The sequence below is a fragment of the Lissotriton vulgaris genome, chromosome 3_2, assembly GCF_964263255.1.
Source record: "Lissotriton vulgaris chromosome 3_2, aLisVul1.2, whole genome shotgun sequence".
Classification (NCBI taxonomy): Eukaryota; Metazoa; Chordata; class Amphibia; order Caudata; family Salamandridae; genus Lissotriton; species Lissotriton vulgaris.
Genome location: NC_141690.1, coordinates 67,988,444 through 68,011,205, shown reverse-complemented (window position 1 = coordinate 68,011,205; position 22,762 = coordinate 67,988,444). Strand labels below are relative to the sequence as shown.

Genomic DNA, 22,762 nt, shown 5'->3' with positions numbered 1-22,762 from the left:
ACTCATGTCTGAGTATACCCTGCCACACCTATAGTGGCCAAAAACGATACAGAAAAGGGGGTGGTGATGAACAGAGTGTCTGAATTGAGCAGACCACTCTTACCCAGTCCAAAGATCAGGGCTTGATCCATCACCGTTATTTATCTCACTGCCCCATCCCAGCTCAGAACCTGGCTATATGCAAATTAGTCTGTCCCTGGCCCAGTGCATCATGGGAACAGGGCAGACCAAACTACCAAGCCAATTCTTCACCAGAAAGGAGACAAGCTACCGGGGACCGGTTTCTGGCATTTCAGCCTCTTCGGCCCGGCTTGCTTGAATCCTGATGGATTTTTAGATGTCAGAAAAGCAAAATAACATGCGCCTAGTATGGCTCTGTTTGCCAGGGCACCCAGGCTAGCTTGTCTGTAGATGGTCGGAGATCACAGGAAGGAGCATACTGTTGGATCAAGAAGCGAAGATATTTGGGACCTTGTTGGGTGAGAATTCTGTGACAGAAGCACATAGCTTTGAAACTGATTATTTTTACCATTGGAAGCCATTGAAGTTGGGCCAGAGCAACTGATGCAGATGATCTTCTAGGAAGGTACCAGGTGACCCTCTGCATTTTGGACTTTTTGAAACTTATTCAGGTTGCCTTTGGTGGCTCCCAGATATAAGATGTTACAGTAGTCCAGCTGCGACTTTACTAAGGCATGAACAATAGTTTTCTGTGACTCCAGCGACAGTGGACCAAGTACTTTCCTAAGGGTCTTAAGAGTGCCAAAAGATTGTCCAGCGTCACTACTGATCTGGTTTTCAAATATTAGATTGGAATGAAACCACACCTCTAGGTTTTTTTTTACTTTGTTTGGATTCTGGGAGCTGGCCAATGGTGTCTGGCCACCAGGCTGTTTTTAATTCGAGGGGGCTTTGCCCACTATCAAGATTTCCGTTTTGTTGGCATTTAATTTCAGACGGCTGTAGGCCGTCCAGGTGGCCACTTCGGACAGGCAAGATTTAAATTGCTTTGCGGATTCACCTTCAGACTGCGAGAGTGTAACAATTAAGTGTCGTCAACGTACAACACTAATTTCACCTTGTCGGTCACTGATGTCAGCTAAGGGGCGGATGTATATATTAAACTAAGTGGGGCTGAGAATTTAGCCTTGCATGACTCCCCATGGTAGAGTAAGAGTCTTGGATACATAAGACTTCTGGGTGACCTCGAACGTGCAATCCCATAGAGAGGAAGTAAGCCATTTGAGCGCCATACCACCAACACCGCACTACCCTAACCTCTGTACTAAGAGGTCCGTGGGAGACTGTGGCAACTGCAGTGCTCGGATTGAGCAATATCAGGGCAGAAGTCTGACATTTGTCCGAGCTCTGTCTCAGAGTTTCCCCTGCAAGAAGTAGGGCTGACTTGGTAGAGTGGTTAGCCCTGAACCCCGATTAAGAGGAATGGAGCAGGTCCGTGGATTCGATAAAGTGTGTTAGCAAATTATTCAAGCGTTTTCCAAGAATTTTCGCAAAGAATGGCAGAACAGTGATAGATCTAAGATTTTCCAAGAACAGAGGATCTAGAGCGAGTTTTTTGCCTATGGGGAGCATCATAGCATGCTTCCATTTTTTGGGAACTAGACCTAAGTTGAGGGACATGGTAATACATTTTTGATGGTGAGGAAGAATAGCTTCTAAGCCTAAGCGTAGAATTTTGGGCAGAGGTGGGTCAAATGGGGAACCCAATTTGATTTGAAGAAAGAGCATGCTCTTTATCAAGGGAGGGTTTGTCAAGACTTGCCAGCCCCCTGGGGTTGACTATAGCTGGTAGAGAACGTGCCTTCTGGGGCTTTGTAGGAAAGGTATCATACATCTTGGCCACTTTCGAGGCAAAGAAGGTGGCTATGTTGCAGTTTTCAATGGACGAAGTGACAGTAGTAGACATACATTCGAGAGAAGGCAGCAACTTCAGTATGGAGAAGAGTTCTCTAGACTGGTCAACTTTTTTCCTTTTTTCCCCAAGGAAATGTTTGTATTCAAACAGGAAGTGACTCTTTTGCATAATATATTTGGGAAAAGCAAACATTCAAGATGGCCTTAACTGACACTTCTGCACTCCACTTGTAGGGCACATGAACTGCATGGTGATGAAGATGGTTATCAATTCCTTGGGCTGTCCTTACGTAAACTTCTTTCTCAGAGCAGAATTATCAATGTCCGAAATGAGCTTTCTCTTCTCGGGAGAACAGAATAAGAAGATTTCCTAGAGATTGTATTTTAGACTGGTCTCTTTGGATTGTGTCCTGTATGGCAATTGGATGTCTCAGGAGTTACCCATATGAATTGGTGATATGGGAGTGACATTGCCGTGGTCTAAATATGCTAGTGTTAAAATCACATGGTACCATAATCCCACTAGTCTGGTGTCAGAGGGTCTAGTTTCATTGTTTTCTTTAGAATTAATATACTTTTTGCTACTCTTGCAATGTAAGTGCAGGTAGTGTGAATATTTAGTTGTTCGTGTGATACCGGTAAGCTAATGTCCACCAGAACCCAAACCTTTTTTTCAATTTTTTTCCTGAACCATTTCTGTTGGCTTTAAGAGTTTAGGCCATACTGGAACATGCAAAGCAAATACATATTTGGCCATTTTATGTACGTTAGTTGCAGTAACTCCGTATTCAACGTCACTATGATATGTTGGATTTTAGCACAGAGATATGCGATCCAAGTAGCTCAATTATTAAATTGTCTTTTTCCCTATTGTAACTATATATGTACTGCCAAACTATCTTACTCTGTAATCGTGAATAAAGTTTTATTTTTTATTTTATATCATGTACATGTTTTGGATTTCATTACAGACCGGCTCTTTCCAACTATTTGTAGAGGGCTACAAGGAAGCAGACTACTGGCTCAGGAAGTTTGAAACAGACCCTTTGCCTGAGAATACTAGAAAAAAACTTCAATCCCAGTTTGAACGATTGGTGATTTTGGATTACGTGATCAGAAACACAGGTATTTAAACTCTTCAGCATTCCAATCTCGTATGCTGGAATCATCATAATTTTCAAAACATTTTAACATGGATTTTATGGTCTTGCCGTGTTTAGTTTACATCACTTTCCCTGGTTATTAATATGATGCACTGAAGTATTAATTTCCAAATATTCAGTTTCTGCAGATTGTAATGTTATCGGTGCCCCAAGGACAAGACTGTGTCTTCCAAGGGCCCTTAAGCATTTGATCTGAGCACTTTACATACTTCTGCGTTTTGCAGAGATTGCATGTGCAAAACATCCTTACTCTTGAAAGAACAGATCACCCTACATGCCTACTCTAGTTTTGAATATGAGGTTTCTTTTTTTGTATATTCGATTTCTGCTGTATAATACACTGAAACTGTCCCCTAAATGTTGTGTGTTGAGGGGCTGCAGGGGTGTGGGCAGGAATCTTTCCTGTGTTCTGAGATCTCTACAACGTGAAAGAAAGAGATCCTTAGACTCTACACATCCTTTAGAAATGAATGGTAAATAAGACAACTGCGCTTTTTCTCGAAAGTTGCTTTCCTCACACTGCTGAACGGTTTTACAAAAATATATCCTAACCACCAGTGCCAGAGACAGCCAACAGATTACGCTGTACTGCGTGGCTGCAGTAGCCACCCGAAAGACCTGCATGGCACTTTAGATTATTTTCAACCATGCGAGTTATACAGGCTCAGAAGTAGCAGGCCTGAACCCTCCATTGCTCGGTTACTCCGCCTACGCCCTGATTTGCCATCATATCAACAGTGGCCGTGTGTGCCATAATGTCACCATCTTTGTATGGGATTATGCTTCCTTTCCCTCATGAACGGTGTCCACGTTAGCTTGGGGATATGGTTGCAATAGTGTCTAACTTCTAGTTTCTTAGTTAATGGTTGTGATCATCTGCCAATGCTGCCACTTCGGCCTCGATTAGTTACTTTGTCACATTTCAGCAAGCTGCTTTAATGTATCTGGCCTTTCACAAGTGCTCTCTACCTCTTCTCTGGCTGGTCTGCTTTTATGTCTAATCCCTACCGCCTACACAATCCCCTTTGACACTCTAAGGCAAGGCAAGGCATATTTTCTTCTGCATATTATTCCAGTATTCCTTATGCTACATTATAATATTTCATGAAGAAGATGAACGGCATTTTAAGCTAGTTTACATATGTTAAATAACATGAGGAAAGCCACTAGGTCAATCTTTAATGTACCAATCCATGCAAACAGCATTTGTGCCTGTCTGCATTGCCATTGTTTGTTACTTATTGATATTCCGAATCCGTGTGCGGTTTTCACAGGTGTGTACATTTGAATTTATTATTTCTTACAGTCCGTTTTTGGCACTTTATTAAAACACTTGTGAATAGGACCTCAGATATGTTCAAGCTGGTTTAATAGAAGTGAGTTGAGGGGATTCTCATTTTAGTGACAAGCTGCAAAAGAGGGGATGGATTACATTACAGCTCGAAGGTGTAGAATGTCCCCAAAATTATTGATGCGAATACAGTGGCGATGCAGTGAAAATGCCTTTTAATGTTGGCATGGGTCAGTGAATTCGATATCACCTCTAACACACATCGCATTGTACATCGATCTGTACTTTGTGCACAACATTAAAGGCTTTATGGTCCATAATGATCCCAGTGGGATAAGAATGTACTTTCGCTCTGTACTCTGTAAGCTTTAGTTTCTCTTTTTCTGCTTCCCTGTATTCTTTGATAAGTTCATAAAACACGATTTCCAAGTGCAATTTGTTGAAGTTTTCAAAGACATGGATTTAGGTATACTTTATTTGTCATTCTTTATTTTCTATGTTTTCAGACCGAGGCAATGACAACTGGTTAGTCAGACATGAAATCCAAGGTGATGGTGTTGACCTTTCTCAGAAGGTAATCTATCTTTCTGCAGGGGGTGTTCAAGTTTATTTATTTCAATATTTATTGTGAATTGTTTTTTTTTTTTTTTTCCAACCTTTTGTTTCTCTGTTCCAGGAAAACAGGCTCTTGAGTTATCTACATTCCTCTGCATGTTTTTTCCCCGACACGGAGTTGGACATTGACTTTAGAGATGGTGTTAAATTTAGTCAGGCATTTTAAGGGGCATGTTGTCTTAACATCTGTATCTCAGCACTTTAGATGGTATCCGTAGACAGAGAAGACTGAAGTAAATACAATTGCTGCTGTTTCTTCATTACTTGATAAAAATTTAAAAATCTCAAATTTTTTATCAGCTAAACTATAGAAGCTTATCTGTTTAAAGGCTCCATTTTTGTTAATTACATTCTATAAACAATTTTTGACTCTATAAAGTCATTTCCCCCTTTATAGGAAGCATTCAAATCGGACGTTGAGTACAAAAATATCATTGATACACGTAGGTCTAAAAAGGAATCGCTACAGGGCTCCAAAGAATTGTATTGTCCAGAATATAAAGCAGTGGCCCGTTATTGTCAATTGTTCCACTCTGTGAAGCAAAAGACTTAAACACAGTTCAGTTTAATTATTTTCGTTGATTACGCGTTTTGTCTTTGACAAAGTTACTTGCTTGCCTATTCGACTACAATAATATTTCACAAGTGCACTTCCGATGTCTGCTAAAGTTCTTAAAGGATGAACACTTAGTCTGGTTTGCTTTTTTTTTTTTTTTAAACCATTTTCATTGTTTTTATTAGCAAAACACAATGGTACAAGAAGTCATAGAATATCTAGAGTTTGTTGTTTATTTTCCACACAGATACCCTTATGATTGTGGCATGTCATGAGATGCCAAAAAATGTTGAAGGGTGGTGGGAGGTTATCTGAAAGCTAAGTTGATCCTTAAAAGTGAAATTCCTTTTTGACATACAATACCAAACCAGTAGAGGTGCCAAGTGAGATGGTGCCCTACTCCAATCCATGGTCTCCATAGAGAAGTTGTCCCACTGCTCTCACTTGCCATTAAGCACTTGAGCATTTTGAACTTCGACATTTGAGAGCCCTTTAACCAGAGGTTTGATTGCAGGTTTTCCTCACTGTATAGGCATCCAATATTCCGAACTTAAAATGCTCATTTGATTCCAAGCTGTGTGTTAGGCCTCCAGTGAGTGCCAAAACATGCAGAGCTAGAACTTTTTGGGAACTGTTGCAAGAGTACCCAAGTATAGTTCCATTGCACCGGCTATATAATACTGCAACCCCGGGACATTTGAATGACCAGTCCTCTCATTAATCTATATACAGAGGTCCTACTTTAGATCTTTATCTTGATTCTAACATACTATTCTGGACAGAAATATATACCTCATTACTAAGACTATTACCATTATTTTATTTTTAATAATCATTGCTCCTTTTTATTTTGGGAGTTCCACCCCTTTGTGTGTGCAATTTCTAGGTCTACCCCCTTATTAATCTCCCTCACCCACAAATTCTTGGGTATGGTATTTCTGTTGAATTGTTTGAGAATATAGGTTATCTGTTTATGGGACAGATTTTTACAAAATTCCAATTGGAGTCTGCTGCTGGAATCCTGGCCTGTATTCAAGCATGACGACATAATATCCCTTCCCAAAGAATTCAAATGGATATTTTTGTGACATAACTTAGTCTTGGACACAAGAGAAAGAAAATATACCTTTTATGCTCTAGTTCTGCAAGTGCAAAATTGTTATCTTCAAAATACTTAAGCCAATTATTTAAGCTAGACTTTCTCAGGCATCTTAGAACCTCAAACCCTTTCATGGCTTCTGCATGGCATTTGGCAGCGAGTTTTTGCAGAACTGCACAGGCTGCAGCTGTAAAAGGGCAGTGACTGGCTGACAGTAACAGGAGCTCACGTAGGATGAGAGCACAGTTGCCCCAGGAGAGGCATGTCCGCAGCAGTGGGGAGCAGTGCTGGTGGCTGTGATGCCAGGATCCCAGTGCAGATGGTGACACCAACATTTTACCTTGTGGTGCTTTCAGTATGTGCCAGCCACAGAGCTGCAAGGAATCCGTAGGCAGGAAAGTGCTAATGTATGTTATTTGTATTTGTTAAGTGCACTATTACCTGGAAGGGGTATCCTGGCACAGGGTAGATGTATTCATGTGTGCACTTTTCTAGCCCTGCCTGTGGTAGATTGGCGAATTGAAAAGCCAGGACTTAAGCTTCTTGTGAAATTCAAGAAAATATGCAGGATTTAGAATAGAAGGCCATACCGCGCTTTAGGAGGGAAATAAGAGAACGCACATCCTCCTGATCTGATTCTGTGTATACATGGGATGTGTGTGAATAGGAGTACTGCATAGGTGTCTGGGTGGTTGGTGGAAGGAGATGCGCCAGTTGAGGTAGGGGAGGCGTAAGTTGTGTAGTGCCTCAAATATGTGTGCATGAGAAGTGCAAAATGCGCGTTTGCCCATTGGGAGGAGGTGGAGCTCCCTGAGGTGTGATATGATGTGATTTCTGTGTGGGAGATTGATTCTTGCTGCCGGGTACTGGCTGGTTTGCACTCTCCTAGTGAGTTACTTGGTGATCCCGGCATAGAGGGTGTTTACGTCGTCCAACTTGCTGGTGACTATATTATGTGACCGTTTGTCTGTTCCTTGGTAGCCATTTGAAGAGCATCCGCCCCATCTTCAGGGTGTGGAAGCAGGATGTAATTACTGTGTTGACTTGTGCAGTCATGTCTAGTTTGCAAGATGATTATTTAGAGGTTCCTGGCATGGGTGTGGGTCCAACTTCGGCCTGCCACCAGTTGGAGTCCCATGGTGAGGTGTTCTTACCAAAGATCACTACTTGCTTGGGGGGAGCTTGAGACAGTTGACTTTCATCGACCCAGAGACTTTGGTCATGCTAGCGGGTGAACCTGTTTCTTGTGTTTGGGTCTTGTCCAAGATGGAGAGTATGATTTGCTTGTTTTCTGGGTAGGAGAGGGTATTGATGTGTACACTTTTGGCCGCAGGGATCATGTTCACATTGAAGAGAATGGGGCGAAGAGATGAACCTTGAGGTACTCCATGGACGAGTTTGCAGTCTTCCTGTTAGCAAGGTTCCAGGCTGTTTGCTTGTGTTCGATCTGTCAAAAAGGAGCAGATTCAGCTTAGGGAAGGTTGTTTGCCGTTCTCATGCAAGCGCCTGATGAGGATGGTGTGTAGCACCATGTCAAATGCTGCAGAGAGATTCAGGGGACTGAGGACTGCTCTATGTCCTCAGTCCAGTCTAATGGTGATTAAGTGAGGAATGGGGGGGGGGGCAGATAAAATAATGGGTGTTGTATTTACACTCTCCTTGGCCTGCTAGGTTGGTCACTTTGCCACTGGATTCAGGCTGGCCTGGCTGATGACGGCTGATTGGCCAGAAACCGGTCCCATGATGCTTGTTTCCGGTCCAGGGAAGACGTGGCTTGGCAGTTGGGGCTGGACTGTTCCCATGAGGCACATGGTCAGACTGATTTGCATATGGCCATGTCTGAGCTGGGGTGGCGGAGTGAGCTAAAGAATGATGGATTAAACCCAGATCAGTTGACTGGGGGTGAGTGCTTGCAATGTTCAACACTCCGTCCATCATCCGTTTTGGTTTTGCTTTGTTTGCGCTAAGTTGGCAGGGTATGCCCAGACGTGGGTCCCTTGCTCACTTTGCCATTGGATTCAGGCTGGCCTGGTTGATGACGCCTGATTGGCCAGAAACCGGTCCCAGGATCCTTGTTTCCGGTCCAGGGAAGACATGGCTTGGCAGTTCGGGCTAGACTGTTCCCCTGAGGCACAGGGTCAGACTGATTTGCATATGGCCATGTCTGAACTGGGGTAGCGGAGTGAGGTAAAGAATGATGATGGATTAAACCCAGATCAGTTGACTGGGGGTGAGTGCTTGCAATGTTTAACACTCCGTCCATCATCCGCTTTGGTTTTAGTTTGCTGTTTATGTTCACGAATGTGGTTGAGATTTGATGTACTACCACCTGTTTGTGTTTTGAACCATGTGCCACTTGCAGAGTCTCTGCTTTTGTTATTAGAGGTGTTGCACCTGGTGCATAAACCCACCCAAGATTGTGAATGTCTATTAATGCTGGCTAATCAGGTGGTGGAGACCCTTTGCCTAGGTCAGCCCCTCTCCGTCTCCAGGCCCTCCAATGAGTGGGGATTCCCTGTGTTCTGCAATGGGGAGAATGCATTCAGGTACCAAGGAAGGTGGTTAATGGATCTCCATTGCCTCAGAATCTCACTCTGACCTGGATGGCAGTGTTCGGTTATGATGACATCCAGTAACAATTGGCTCCTGTGTGTTCTCAAAAGTGACACCCTACCACCAGCTGCAACTAGTGCCCCCTCTGTGACTAGCAGTCCCAGCTAGCTGTGGTCATATCGCCCCTTTCTAATTTCTTCAGCATACCCTCTATCCTCACTTTCTTCTCCAATGATGGCCGCACCCTTCTTTTAATTGAGTTACTAGATGGGTAAATGGGAGCACTATTAGACATTAGCCTTGTTGCGCTTTAAAGAGTTCTCTTTTGTGCGCTTTATTTGAATGCACATTCGGATACATTTTCTATTTCATGCATTTTTATCAAAGTTACGTTTGCATAATACTCGTGTTTCCTGGTTCTGCTTTGCTCAACAGAGCAATCTACTTCTCTGACGTACTTGGTATGATTTTAGAAAGTTAGTAAAACATTAGCTGTTCCGAAAATATGGGGTACAGAATCAGCCAGCATCTTAGCACTGCCCACAAAACTACTAAGAATAAAACAGTTCTGGAGTGCTGCAGCACAGACAAGCATAGAAAAGCCACAAACTATCATAATTGTGTACTACAGCAGGCATCTGTATTCCATGCAGGTGCTTCTAATAAGGACACATTTGTGAGCTGCTTGTAACCAGCAAATAGTAACACATCAGCTACTCAAAGTGAAGCCACAAACAGTCATACTAGGTTGGACCCACAGAAAGGCTTTTTTTTTTTAATGCAAAGAATGCAACTTGGCCACTAGACCACATTCCCTCCCTCTTCAAAGAAAACATATTTTGTAAGAGTTCACAATACAAGTCTATTACGGCAGTTGGTACCCAGTTTTATTTAAGGGTGTTTTTTATATACTGTAGTTTGTATATTTTATATACTATAGTTGTGTACAGCCAATGAAAAGACTCTTTATGCTAAAGATAGATGAGTGTCTCTCCGTGTTACTTGGTCACCATGGTTATGCGATGAACAGACTAGCTGTGGGGATAACATGTGCATTTAGTTCAAATGAAAATGGGGGTGTACCGTTGGAAGCCACACCATTGCTAGCAAGTAATACTTGTGTCGTCATTGGGAACAAAAAAGTCCACTCACATGGTAGTAGATGAGAACCTGTACCGGAGTGCCCAAGCTGCAGCGATATCTGGATCCTTGGTAACGATTTCTGGTCATGACCGTGTATGTGTGCATGACCTAGGCCTGTCTCACGGTTTGCGGTTAGACTAGGAGGGGTGAACCATGTGCTCCTACTCATAATAATGGAGAGTATACTGTCCCCACAGGGAGCTAGTAGCAGGAGTATGGTGGTGGCAACATAATGTTTTTATAGTGAGTGATCCAGTAATATGGCCAGACCTTCTGACCTGTCTCGTGCGAGTGGGGTCTACTATGCCCTGGTGTGTTTTTAGCTCAACGTTGGCATAGATCAGGGAAGATGTGGGCACAGTGTGTGCATGTACACAAACGTGTGGATGCTACTGTTCAATGGAATAGTGCATGCATCACGCTGGTATATGCCTGTGAGTGGTACAGCACATGCAGGGCTTCATGCATGTTTGTGTGCAATGCTAAGGATGCATAGGTGCCTGTGAGGGGTACTGTGCATTAGGGCCTGTGGTTTCCCTGTTGGCGCAAATGGGCTTGCTGGAGGACAAAGAGGATCGCTGCATTCCTGAGAGCTGAGTGGGGTTACATAATACTGGAGGAAGACAGTCTTTTAAATACCCTCAGCTGGCTCTTTGAATTCTGAAAGAGATCATTCATGAAAGGGGGTCTGGAAGGAGATAGGGCTGATAAAGTCCTAAAGAGTAGGGCTGGAGGGCCTTTGTAACCTATTGGGACACATATCACTGAGGCCGACATACATTTCTGATCCTTTAGTCACTCCCATGGCCTCTGTTTGGGGCTGTCAATTACGAAGAGCGTCCTGCTGTGATAAACGTTCTCTGGAGGAAGATAACAGCAGGGGGTCATGCAACTCAAATTGGGCAACCCCCAAGCAAGAACATAACAAATGGGCACTAAATCAAAAATTCGTCTGGAAATGCATTATAAAAATGGGGGACTTGGGACTCGCAAATTGTCAAACTGATGCTGTACATCAGCGTGAAAGCTCAACATGAATTCTGCCCGGACTGGGGATTACTGGTCTGCAAGTCTCCCGTGCTGGGTATGGGGACAAAACACAAGAGATTCAACAATACTCACCTGGAGCCTGCAACCCCAGCTTCTGCTTGACACCAGACCAGAGGAACATTTGAGAAGGAGATCGCCAAGCGGGAGCAAGGTCCAACATGGGATCCTGCTGAGTGGATTCCTAGAGTGGAAAGTGAGATTTGGGTCCATCATCACCGCCGTACTGACTTGGCCTTGTGTGTAGTTTGTAACCCACCATGTGCAAGGTGGGTGCCACAGTAAAAAATTAGAGTAGTCCCCCTTGGCACTGCGCTGTTGGATGAAAAGGACCATCGCTCTCTGCATTGTCATAACCTGAAGAGAGCAGTCACCTGGTTCATGTATTCCGTGACTCCCGTAGGCCAAGAGGGGGCTGTGGTGGAGATTTAGGGCTCTCACCCTGGTACAGTGTTGTAGCCAGAAAAGGGCATTCTTCTATGTGCCAATGTAACCTGAAGGGCTCGTCTCACTGTGTGCAGTGTTATGACACACCGGTTTGTCCGGAGGGTGCCATGGGGAAGTGAAGCAGTGTGCAGCCGTGAACAAGGAGAGGGCTGTAACTCGCAGAGGAAGAGTCAACATTCAACTATCCTGATCTGAGAGTACCAAAGTCCTATCTACTGCTAGACTCCCAGAGAGACTAACCACTGACTAAAGGAGCGCTTTGTACGCCTGAAACCTCGACTGCAACATCCAGGCCTCAGATGTACGCTCTGAGACTCCGAACTGCCACTCCAATAAGAGCTGGTGACACCGATTGTCAGATCACTGGGCCTCTGGTGGAAATTCTCGGACACATTATTGCACGGGAACACTTAAAAGTTCTACAGTGGTTATGCGGAAGTCAAAGACTTGAATTCACTATCGGTAGGCTTGCTTAGATGGGCACCACAGAAATGGGGAATAACCACAGTTCTCAGAATAGGAAGTGGGATAAGAAAGAGGATCCAGGTATATTTCTGGTGTCCTAGTATACTTTCTATATATTACATATATATGAGAATTCCTTTTTTAGAAACACAAGTATTTGACTGGGCGATATGTTTTGGGGGATTGCTGGATGTGTTTTGAGTATGGGTGGGTGGAATGTGCAGAGTTCGATTCCGTAAAGTCATGTGGGATTACCTTACAATTTTGCATACTCTGCAGAATTCTGCGACCGGGCAAAGTGGGCATTTGGTGCTATTTTTTTCATGCAAAATGCACCATCACGCCAAATGCATGTGAGAATGTGCAGTAAGAAAATCTCTCAGCCAAGTTCCACTCTGTACCCTTGCATACTCTGAGGTGATTAAACCTGTTGATCACTGCAGAGTATACAGAGGTGCCGACTGGTATGTTGTGGTTTCTAACTTTAGAAACCACTTCATAATTTTTAATTTCGCAGGCGCACAGCTGTGGAATTTTAATTTATCAGTAATTCCAAAATTCCTCTGATTCTGCCAGCCAAATTGAAAATTCCACCCAGGCCTATTTTTACAAAACCTCTTCCTCCTCCCGGGAAGCCTGGGACTGCTCTTCCCACGCTACCACTGAGAGTCAAGTAGTTAAGGGGTACTTGGCCCAGTTGCTTGGAGCCCATAGTAAGTCTGGCCCAGGAACAGGAGTGAAAGGCCTCAATCCCAGACATTGGGTACAGTAACTCTGGCTTGCCCTGTGGTCCTCTGAAAGGGGTTCGAACAGGCATAAACTGTTCTAATGTGTTATCTGTTATTTATAGAACTGTGGAATGTATTGTTTTTGCATTGGATAGTGGCACCACGTTTCTTAATCTGTTTATCTCCTCTGTATCATGCCACAGATTTTGCCACCCTCTATGTACAACGAGCAGTTTAATTTTGGGACAGATAATCTCTTCATTTTAACAATACTGCCTGAGAGAACTGTCCTTCCTTGAGAAACTACCCTATTTTGTATATGGAAGAAAACCTATCCCGTTTTGCATATGTTGTGCAAACATCTAAAATGTCCATGCTTGTTGCATCATAAGAACAACCACATAATCTTGATGCAACACAGTATTTTGGTTTATCAGATGTTTTTTAATGCTGATCAGATGCTCACTTACACCCATGTTGTTCAGAAGATGCCTATGGCATCAAGGAAAGCAGCATTGGAAAAGCCATTAGGTCGGGTCTTAATGTGCTAACACTTGCAAAAGGATATGTACATGTGGTTTGCATAAAGCCAAACACATTGGTATGGTGATATAATGGTGTTAATGGACTGTAGCGTATTATATAAGTGACTAGAAAGAATGAAAAAATTGACACTGGCCCGGGAGAAACAAATAGGATTCATAAGTGGGATGTCTAATTTTATCTGGGTTTTTTTCAATTCTGTATTCCTTAAGTAAAACAGATAATATTTAAAACATTGTTGGATTTGTCGTTTCTGCAATTTATGCTTTATAGATTAATTATTTTTCCAGGATGAAGAATGGACAAAAAATAAAGAACCCATCATTAAAATCGCTGCTATTGACAATGGTTTAGCGTTTCCGTTTAAACATCCAGATGAATGGAGAGCTTGTGAGTATTTTGCCGCAATTTCTGCGCTTCGATCTTTCACAAAGTTGTGTCTCTGATGCCCATTTCAAAATTTTTCTGTTGTGTTTATGCACAGAGTTTGTTACTTCCACTAGAAGATTGGCAAGTATATGTTTTAAGTTTGTGTACTAGTTTGTTGTGTGTGGGTTGAAGTGCTTTGATGTTTCTCTCTGTTTTCTTCTATCTGCTTAGTCTCCTTCTGCCTCACCTATAGATAGTCTTTAAATTGATCCATTTTGTCAAGTGCAGTATTGGAAAGGAGCCAGTATTTAAAATATAGCTATCTGATAAAGACTTCTGTCCTCAAATTCCTTTCCTAGAATATTCACCAGGCATCGGACTGAGTCCGTACGTTTTAGAGCAGAAGCCCTGCAGCAGGATGCATCATTCAGCTCTGCGTCTGCATCGTCCGCACTGGAAATGACATGCGCAGTACTTATATAGGCATCATTCCAGCACGCTTATGTCGGTTCTTTCCTTTCTGTGCCAGATAGCAGTGATCCGGTCAGAGCAACCCTCAGTAATTTTTTTCACTGGCTTTTTCTCGACTTTTTGTTGACACTTTTTTTTTTTTTTGAGATTTTCGCTCCTGGTGTGACAGTATGTCCCCCAAAAAGACAGCTGATTTCAACCGTGTGGTGCCTTGGCACTTTGTGTTTTTATGGTGCTTGGAGCGGGACCATGACTCCAGTACCTGCGAAGACTGCCGCACCATGCTCCTGAGGGAGTGATCCCTCAAGCTCCTCACAGACCAACGACCCCATAACGTTCAAGATACCGGTTGCATGGAAGTTCCAAGACCATTTGCGGAGCCCCACCTGGCGATGGTCATCCCACTGAAATCTGTCTGGTAAGTCCTACTAACATAAGAAGTCGAAAAGGTCTTAGACTTCACCGCACCAGTCGAAGTCTTCTGACGAGGGGCGGGAGTATCGGTACTGCAAGTCTTGCACTTGCAGCATATTAATTTTATGAGGCCATGCACCTCTTAATGGGGAGGGCCGGCCCCTCTGGCGTTCTTTTGGGCCCCAAAGGTTTGGGAGGGGCCCACACTGGATCCCCGCTGGCAGGTTCACCTTCTGTGCCATTCGGGCCCAAGGATCCCTTGTTATACCCAGAGCCGCTGGCGAGATCGAGACCTTCCTCATCCCTTGCTTCAGTGCCAATGGAATCCAAGAGGTGAGATACTTTTGGAAAGAGAATGTTCGCTTCCAACCGCCTTATACTGTGGTTGGTGAACACAGTTTGCCTTTTGGGCCCATATTCACATATTATCTGGGATTTATTTGTGCAAGTGCTGCCTATTATCTTGGAGGAAGCCAGAGCCATACTCTACCAAGCTATTGCTGAGTGGAGGGATGCAGCAAAATTCACCATACGATGTGGACTGGACACGACCGACTCGCTAGGTAAAGCAATTTAATAGGCAGTGGCCTTTGGGCACCACGCTTTACTAAGAACCACTGACTTTTCAGGGGATGTCCAAGCCTTGCTTATGGACATGCCCATTGAATACTCTTGTGTTTTTACAGAGAAGGTGAACTCAGCACATGCGCTTTAAGGGCAGGAGAACTATGTCGAAGTCCTTGGGCTCGTCTATGAGCCCTCACCACCTCCAGTCTGCTTTTCACCTCTTACGTGGCCAAAAGAAGGGTCCCAACCACATCCATATCCTCTCAGCCACCACAGCCTGGCTTTCCAGCCTTTTCGTGTCAGAGATGCGAGTCCCATGGATGACTTGGGACAGGTAGCCAGAGTTCTGGCCAATCCCCACCGCCTCTAAAGCCCTAAAGTTGGCCCACCGACTATCATGGACATCCAGTGGGAGGCAGGATACGCCATCACCTCCACCACTGGCGGTCAGTAACATCGGACCATTGGGTTTTTATAAGTTCCCAATGGGGCTACTTCCTCCCCTTTGTGACTACCCCTCTACCATGCTCCCGCATGGGATCAGAGGACAACCTCTCCTCCATCAGGAAGGGTAAACCGCGTTTAATTTGCATGCTAAACCACGCATGCCATAACAACGCGGTTGTTACAACGACCGCGTTGTTGTTTCGCATACTGTTACAACGCAAGTCGGAACAACGACTTGCGTTAGGGGGCAGAAGGTTCTAGTGTCCGCACAGACTGGAGTTGGAATAGTAAATTATACTATTCCAATATCCAGCACCCCCTAAAAGCAAGTTGTTGTTTTGACATGCATTGTAAGGTATGCGAAATAACATTGCGGTCGTTGTAACAGTGTTGTTATGGCATGCGTTGTAAACGCATGCGAAAAAACATCCTACATTCATCAGAAAGTGCTGGCTCTCTCGGCCAATGGAGCCATAGAATGGATGCCAGCATCAGAAGAAGGTAATGCTGTAACTGCTACTTTCTGGTGCCCAATAAGGACGGAGACCTTCCTGCTATCCTAGACCTGCACCTTCTCAATCTCTTCTTGAAAAAGGATACATTCAAGGTGCTCACAAGTTTGCAAGTTCTGTTTGCCTTGGACCAGGAAGACTGGATGGTAGTGTTGGACTTGCTGGATGCAGATTTCCACATCACTGTCCTGCCTGCCCAAAGACTTTATCTGCACTGCACAGTGGATAACAAGCACTTTCAGTTTGCTGTGCTCCCCTTTGGCTTTACCAGCGCCCCTCAGGTGTTTACGAAAGTGATGGCGGTGGTTGCAGCTCATTTGCGGAGGTCAGGGGTTCTAGTTTTCCCTACTTCGATGATTAGTGTTGAAGGTGGGCTTGCCCCTGGCAGTTGTCTTGCACCTCAAGACCAATACAAACCTTCTACACTCGATGGTGTTCACTGTCAACACATCCAACTCCTTCTCAGACGCTCACTTTCATCTGAACTGTTCTGGACACAATGTAGTTTCAGGCATATCCTCCCAAGGGGCGAGTTCAGGATAGTCCAGCGATGATACCAAGGTTTCAGCCTCTTTCCTGGAGTTTGGGGAGTTTGATCCGGAGGTTGTTGGGCCTTATAGACTCCTGCACCCTGCTTGTGGAGAAGTGTGGCTCAATGGTTAGAGCGGCAGACCCTGATGCAGAGATCTGGCCCGGGACCAGGGTTCAATTTCCCCGCCGCAGCGGGTCTTGGGCTCAAAATTCCACTGACCGGATAATTCTCGCCTCGGTGCCTATTCCAATCATGGAGTCCCACTCTGCAACTCCGGGCAATAGCATGCTTAATCTCCACAACGGCCCCCACAACGCTAAGGATGCCTGGCCTCCACCTTGGGGGTGCCCAGGAGTGGACGCCTCACAGGGAAAGCCAGGATGGGTTCCACAGCGGTATTCGTACAAGCGCCTTGAGACCCTTGCGGTGAGTAGTGCGCTATAAAAGTATCAATTTACATGCATCAATTTACATTTGCTTGTGACTCAATGCCTATTGGCATATGTGGGATCTGCAGTGGGGACCTGAAGTCCCATCGGGTGCAATGCAGGGAAATCTCTCCAATTTGGTTCAGATCTGAGAGGGAACTGCGAGAGATCTGCAGTAGTGGCTGACAAACCACGATTGGGTCAGTGGAAGACCCCTCTTTCTTCCCCTATCTGAGATGACTGTGTGGACAGATGTGACAACTGGCATGGGGCCATCTGGAAGAGGTGGAGATCAGAAGACTCTTGTCTCCAGCAGAGTCCAGTCCCCATATCGACCCGAAGGAGCTTTGAGCTATTCGTTTGACATTGAAAGCCTTTATTCCTTCGAAGAAGGCTGGTGCAGTTGTTCAGACTTTACCACTGTCATGTGGTACTGGTACTAACTGGTTGGGGTAGGGTTGTGGACCCTTTTTCAGGAGTCTCTGCGTCTCTAGACTGGTTGGAATGCCAGAGCATTTCCCTGATGTTTCAACACCTGGCAGGCTCTATGAATGCCAGGGCAGACAAACTCAGACGTAAATGTCTAGCTGATCACGAAAGGGGTCTTCACCCCGAGGTGGTGCTTGTCCTCTTTCAGCAGTGGGGAGAGCCTTGGTTAAATCTGTTTGCTACCACCGAGAATGAGCAATGTTCGCAGTTCTGCACACTGGAGTTTCCCAGATGACTCTCACTTGGACAAGCTCTTAATCTTAAGTGGCGCTCAGGCATCCTGTACGCCTTTCAACCTATACCACTTCTGCCCTTAATTCGCAAGAGTATTATGCCTGTACGGGCCCAAATGATTCTGTAGCTTCAATTTGGCATGGAGAGTCTTGGATCTTGAGCTGTTAAGCTGGACGATTGGTCCTCCGATCAGGCTGCCTAATAGAGAGGATCTTCTGTCTCAGTAACAAGGTAGGGGTTTCCACCTTAACCTCTGCACCCTTCACCTGTAGAGATTGAACGGCGATAGTTGACAGATGTTCGACCTTTCTTGCGAAGTCTGTGATGTTGTTCTGCCAGCCAGGCATCCCTCCACCAATTTGGTATATGCCTGCCGTTGGGATAAGTTTGTGACATGGTTTGGTTCCCAAAATATCGGCCATCTATCCACACCGCTCTCTAAGGTTCTTTTGTTTGCTCCATTGTTGGTCGAGCAGGGCTCTGCTCTGGTCTCAGTTAAAGGTTCTGTCAGCCGTTTAAACTTGTTTTACAGCTGCCGGTTCAACCTTCTTTATTCAAGTCGCCTGTTGTGGCTAGGTTTCTAAAAGGCTTGCAGCACATTTCCGCCGGTAATTCATCATGCTCCATTTGGATCATAATCTTGTTCTCACCTTCATGATCTATGCACCCTTCGAGCCTCTGCACATTTGCCCTCTAAGGCTTTTGACTATCAGAACTTGCTTTCTAGTGGCAGTACCATCGGCCAGGAGGGTCAGCAAATTGCAGTCACTCTCAGCACACCCTCCCTTACCAACCTTCTACCTGGACCAGCTGATCCTCAACACGTGCCTCCTTCCTTCAGAAAGCGGACTCCCTTCCATGTAGGCCAGAGTATCACTCTGCCTACCTTCTTTGCTCCGCCTCACCCTTTCAAAGAGGATGACAGACTCTCCCTTCTAGGCCCCAAAATAGTGTTTTAGTTCTCGGACGTGCACATACGGACCATCTCAAGACGGAAAGTGCTCTGCATCAAGATGTGCTACGCATTGGCCAGAAAGCAACTCCCTTAGGCTTTGCATGCTCATTCCACCTGAGCTAAAGCTCTGACCACTGCGTAAGCCTGCAGAGTCCCTGTCCTGGACATCTGTCAGGCAGCAACGTGGGCATCTTTGCACATGTTTACCAAACACTACTGTCTGGGCAGTCAGGTCCTTCACAACACTCACTTCGGCCGTTTGGTGATGCAGGACTTTCTGGTTTAAATTGGCTTTGATGACCCACCTCTGGGGAGGCATTGGTCGGGCATCTATTCTAAGGTAAGTAATCTGCAGCTAAGTGTGTGTTGGATGAATAAGTTACTTACCTTCTGTCACATCTTATCTGGTAGAGACTGTCTAACTGCAGATTCCTTACCGATCCTCACATTTTCCCCGCTCTGCGAGCCGATTGCAGTGTAAAGAACACCCTTCTCAGGGCCTTAGTATTTCAAACTAGTGGTCAGTTCTCATTGTGCTCCTTTGTGGAAAGTCATGAAAGTAATGGACGTCAGCACGCTGGGGTAGCGCCAATGTATGTGCCACACTGACACGGAGCCAAATGACACCATCTACTGGCACACAGGGGTACTTCTAGAAAAACATCCGGATCCAGTCTAATGCTTGGGGAATATTCGAAGGGTAGGATTCTGAAGCTAGATAGAGTCTCAACCACATAAGGCGTTACCTTGAAAAGTAGGCCAAGATTGCAGTGTATATTGAGAGCACTAAATTTAGTTGTGGCATGGGCACCTTGAAAGCCATAGTTAGATTCCGCAGCATCGGGTGGGAAGTGGGGTCAGGAAGCCACCAAACGGGAATAACCACATAAACTCAAAATGGCCAAACGTTGTGATGAGGACATTGGATACATGAGTGTGCCAGAGTAATGTTGAGCATCACAGTTCTAAGGAAAATCATATGGCTTTGTTAGCACTGTGAATAGATTTAATAAGTAGGTTTTCCATGGATTAATGGTCTATTTTCCAGCACCAATACCTAAAAAACAAAGAGGATTGTTTAAACAATAGCTGGAGAAACCAGTAGACTGGGGGGGGGGGGGGAATTCTTCAACTGCTCAAATTTCTAAAGGAAAAATTATTATTATTATTTAGCGATTTGTAGAGCGCCTGGTGACCCGTAGGCATCCCCGCGCTAAACAGCAGGTATGTTTCATTGGAACTGTCATTGGAAACTTGTGGTACCAAAATGTGGAGCTTTCCTGTCACAATCTCACTGCAAAGTGTCTTGATGTAATAAAGACATTAATATACCTTAAGAAATCTAGCAATCGATGTAGACTTATTTTTAGACAAATAATATGAAAGGCAGAAGAAAATATAAACCTATTAAAAGTAGGTTAGGTGTAATATAGTGTAGTCGTTTTTGCTGAATTCTTTTAAGAATAAATATACCTACTTACAGTTGCAGCTCCTGCGTGCTTCTGTGTTTCTCATTCATTTCACCTGAAGCAGTTCCAGTCCCCAATAGTGTGCATGCAAGTCTAATGCAGCAGGACTTGAAATATCAATGTATAATGTGTATTTTCCTGTGCTACCCCAATTCTGTCATTACTGGTGTTCTAAATCCCTCCCTCCTTCGATAAGCATAGTTCATTCTTGGCTTTTTTCCGTTTGGCACGTTTATAGTTCAAGATGCATTTCTATTAATTGGTTGTCTGATTAAGGTATGTCTTTTCCGTTTTTGCAAAAAGAAAATGTTAGAAATTCTTTAAATGGGCAATAATATTTTTCAAATTTAATAGGGAGATGAAGTTTGTTTGTCAATGGCAGGAAGAAGTTCGACCACATCATTCCAATGTTTAAGGCACTACCCTTGCTCCCAGTCTGTACTGGTATTACTTTCAAATGACATTTGTTTCACCTATGAAGCCATCGGAAGTGGCACCTCAACGTACCTGGTAAAGAAACTAACCATCTCAGACTGCCAGAGCCAAATCTGGGACCATGATATTGGCAGCTTGGAGATACAAAATGAAATAAGGTAACAAAAAACACCGAGAACAGTCCTTCTCCATATATGCCTCCAAAATCTGGAACAGTATCCTTGTGACCTCAAAACCCGTCCCAGGCTCTTCAGTTTCGAATCGGAACCTGCTTTTGCCGCTACCTTCCAAACCACCACAGATCATAATCCATAGATCTCACCCATTTGTCAGTTCTGTTTCTATAAAGCTATGCTAGTGCTATAAAATACCACATTATACACGTCGTACATTACTGTATTTTTGTGCCTTTGTATGACTGTTAAGACCAATAAAGGGAAATAATTAGTCAAATGATAAATTAAGAACCAGTCAAAAGGAACATGGCCACCTTATCTGAGCACAGTACTAAGTAAAGGGGTTACACCTAAGGTACTTGCATAGACTTAAAAAGTTCTTTGATATTGTGAATACTGTCCGCAAACAAATACTTGCCTTCAATGCAATCTACAGTTTTAATATTTGAGAAAGCAAAATAGAGAAAAGAATGCTGGGATTTAGGCTGGAATAGGATTTTAGCAGTATGACACTGTGCCCTGTATTCAGATTTTGGGAGAGTATCTCTATTGCTAGGATGTTACTTTAAATACCATTCAGATCATCAATCTGGGTGATTGATGGGAAGAGGGACTGTGAACTGACCATGGTCATGGTCCTAAAATGGGCTTGCCCATCTAATCGGGCATCCGTGTAAATTCTGACATGGGTCTCAATGGGTGTCTTCCACTGAATACTGCTGACTTTTTCTTGGAAGATACTTTCCTTGCTTCAACATCTTGTTTTGCCACAACCTGGAATGACTTAAGTGTTCTCTTTATTTTTCAGCAAACTCCTTTTACTTACTGGTCACTAACACATACATTCAGAACATTGCTGAACTTTCATTCCCCGTCTTCACTATTCCCACTAACTCTTTCTTGAGTTCAGTCTGCAGCATTTGGGAAGTACCTGTAAGGAGAGCATATCTAAAGCTTATACTTCTATCTGCTCCCTCTGTCTGGAAGACACATTATCTTTGTCTGCTTTTTCAGACTCTTTGAGTTCAATTGTCCTAGCAGGTGTTAGTTATTGGACAGAAAATACCAGTGATACAAGTGGTCTGAGTGAGTGGGTGAGAAGGTATTTAGGGTGTGAATTTCCTCTTTAGCCCCTAAATGTAATAGGTCCTCTTCGAGGACCTATTTATAGCATGACTATTGCCCACTTCTGAAGGACGCCTTATGGAAATGTGTGCCTTTTGCAGAACAGAACTTCTCAAAATGCATCTTAATGCAGACTAACTAAGTTGTGGAGATTGCTAGACAGTTTCTATTACCGTTTTTTACAAAAAGCTGGAAGAAGGCACCCACAACAAACAACTAGAAACCACGTCCGCCTCAGTCAAACATAATAATAAGGCACTCCACCGAAATTATGCTAACTAATTCCTCAATAGGGAAAAGGGAGCATTTCTAGTTATGGAGCGCCCTTCGCCAATGGTCGATTTTGAATAGTGTACTCAGTTGGTGCATCCATGCTGCTTACCCGGAGAAGGGCACAGCTACCTAAATCTGTCCCCTTAATTCAAACAGAAATGAAGCCCGAAGCACAAAAAGATTTTGTAATGCATGTTGTAACCTTCCAAGATGTTTACACTTTTCTATTTTTTACTTTCTTGTATAAGCATTTTTATATATTTATTATTTTAAGTTTTATTCGTTTTTCTAATTATTGCACGTGTTTGTTATGCTCAAAATATTCTGAGAGCCAGGTGTTA

The 22,762-nt window shown here is 44.0% G+C and overlaps 1 protein-coding gene across 1 annotated transcript in view; it reads left to right on the top strand.

Moving 5' to 3' along the window:
* Positions 1 to 22,762, top strand: part of PI4K2B (phosphatidylinositol 4-kinase type 2 beta) — a 284,818-nt gene that overhangs the window by 214,571 nt on the left and 47,485 nt on the right. Inside the window, exons 5-7 of the mRNA XM_086964014.1 lie at positions 2,847 to 3,000; positions 4,836 to 4,903; positions 13,816 to 13,915. Coding sequence (XP_086820140.1) covers positions 2,847 to 3,000; positions 4,836 to 4,903; positions 13,816 to 13,915 — 322 coding nt within the window. The remainder of the gene's footprint in view (positions 1 to 2,846; positions 3,001 to 4,835; positions 4,904 to 13,815; positions 13,916 to 22,762) is intronic.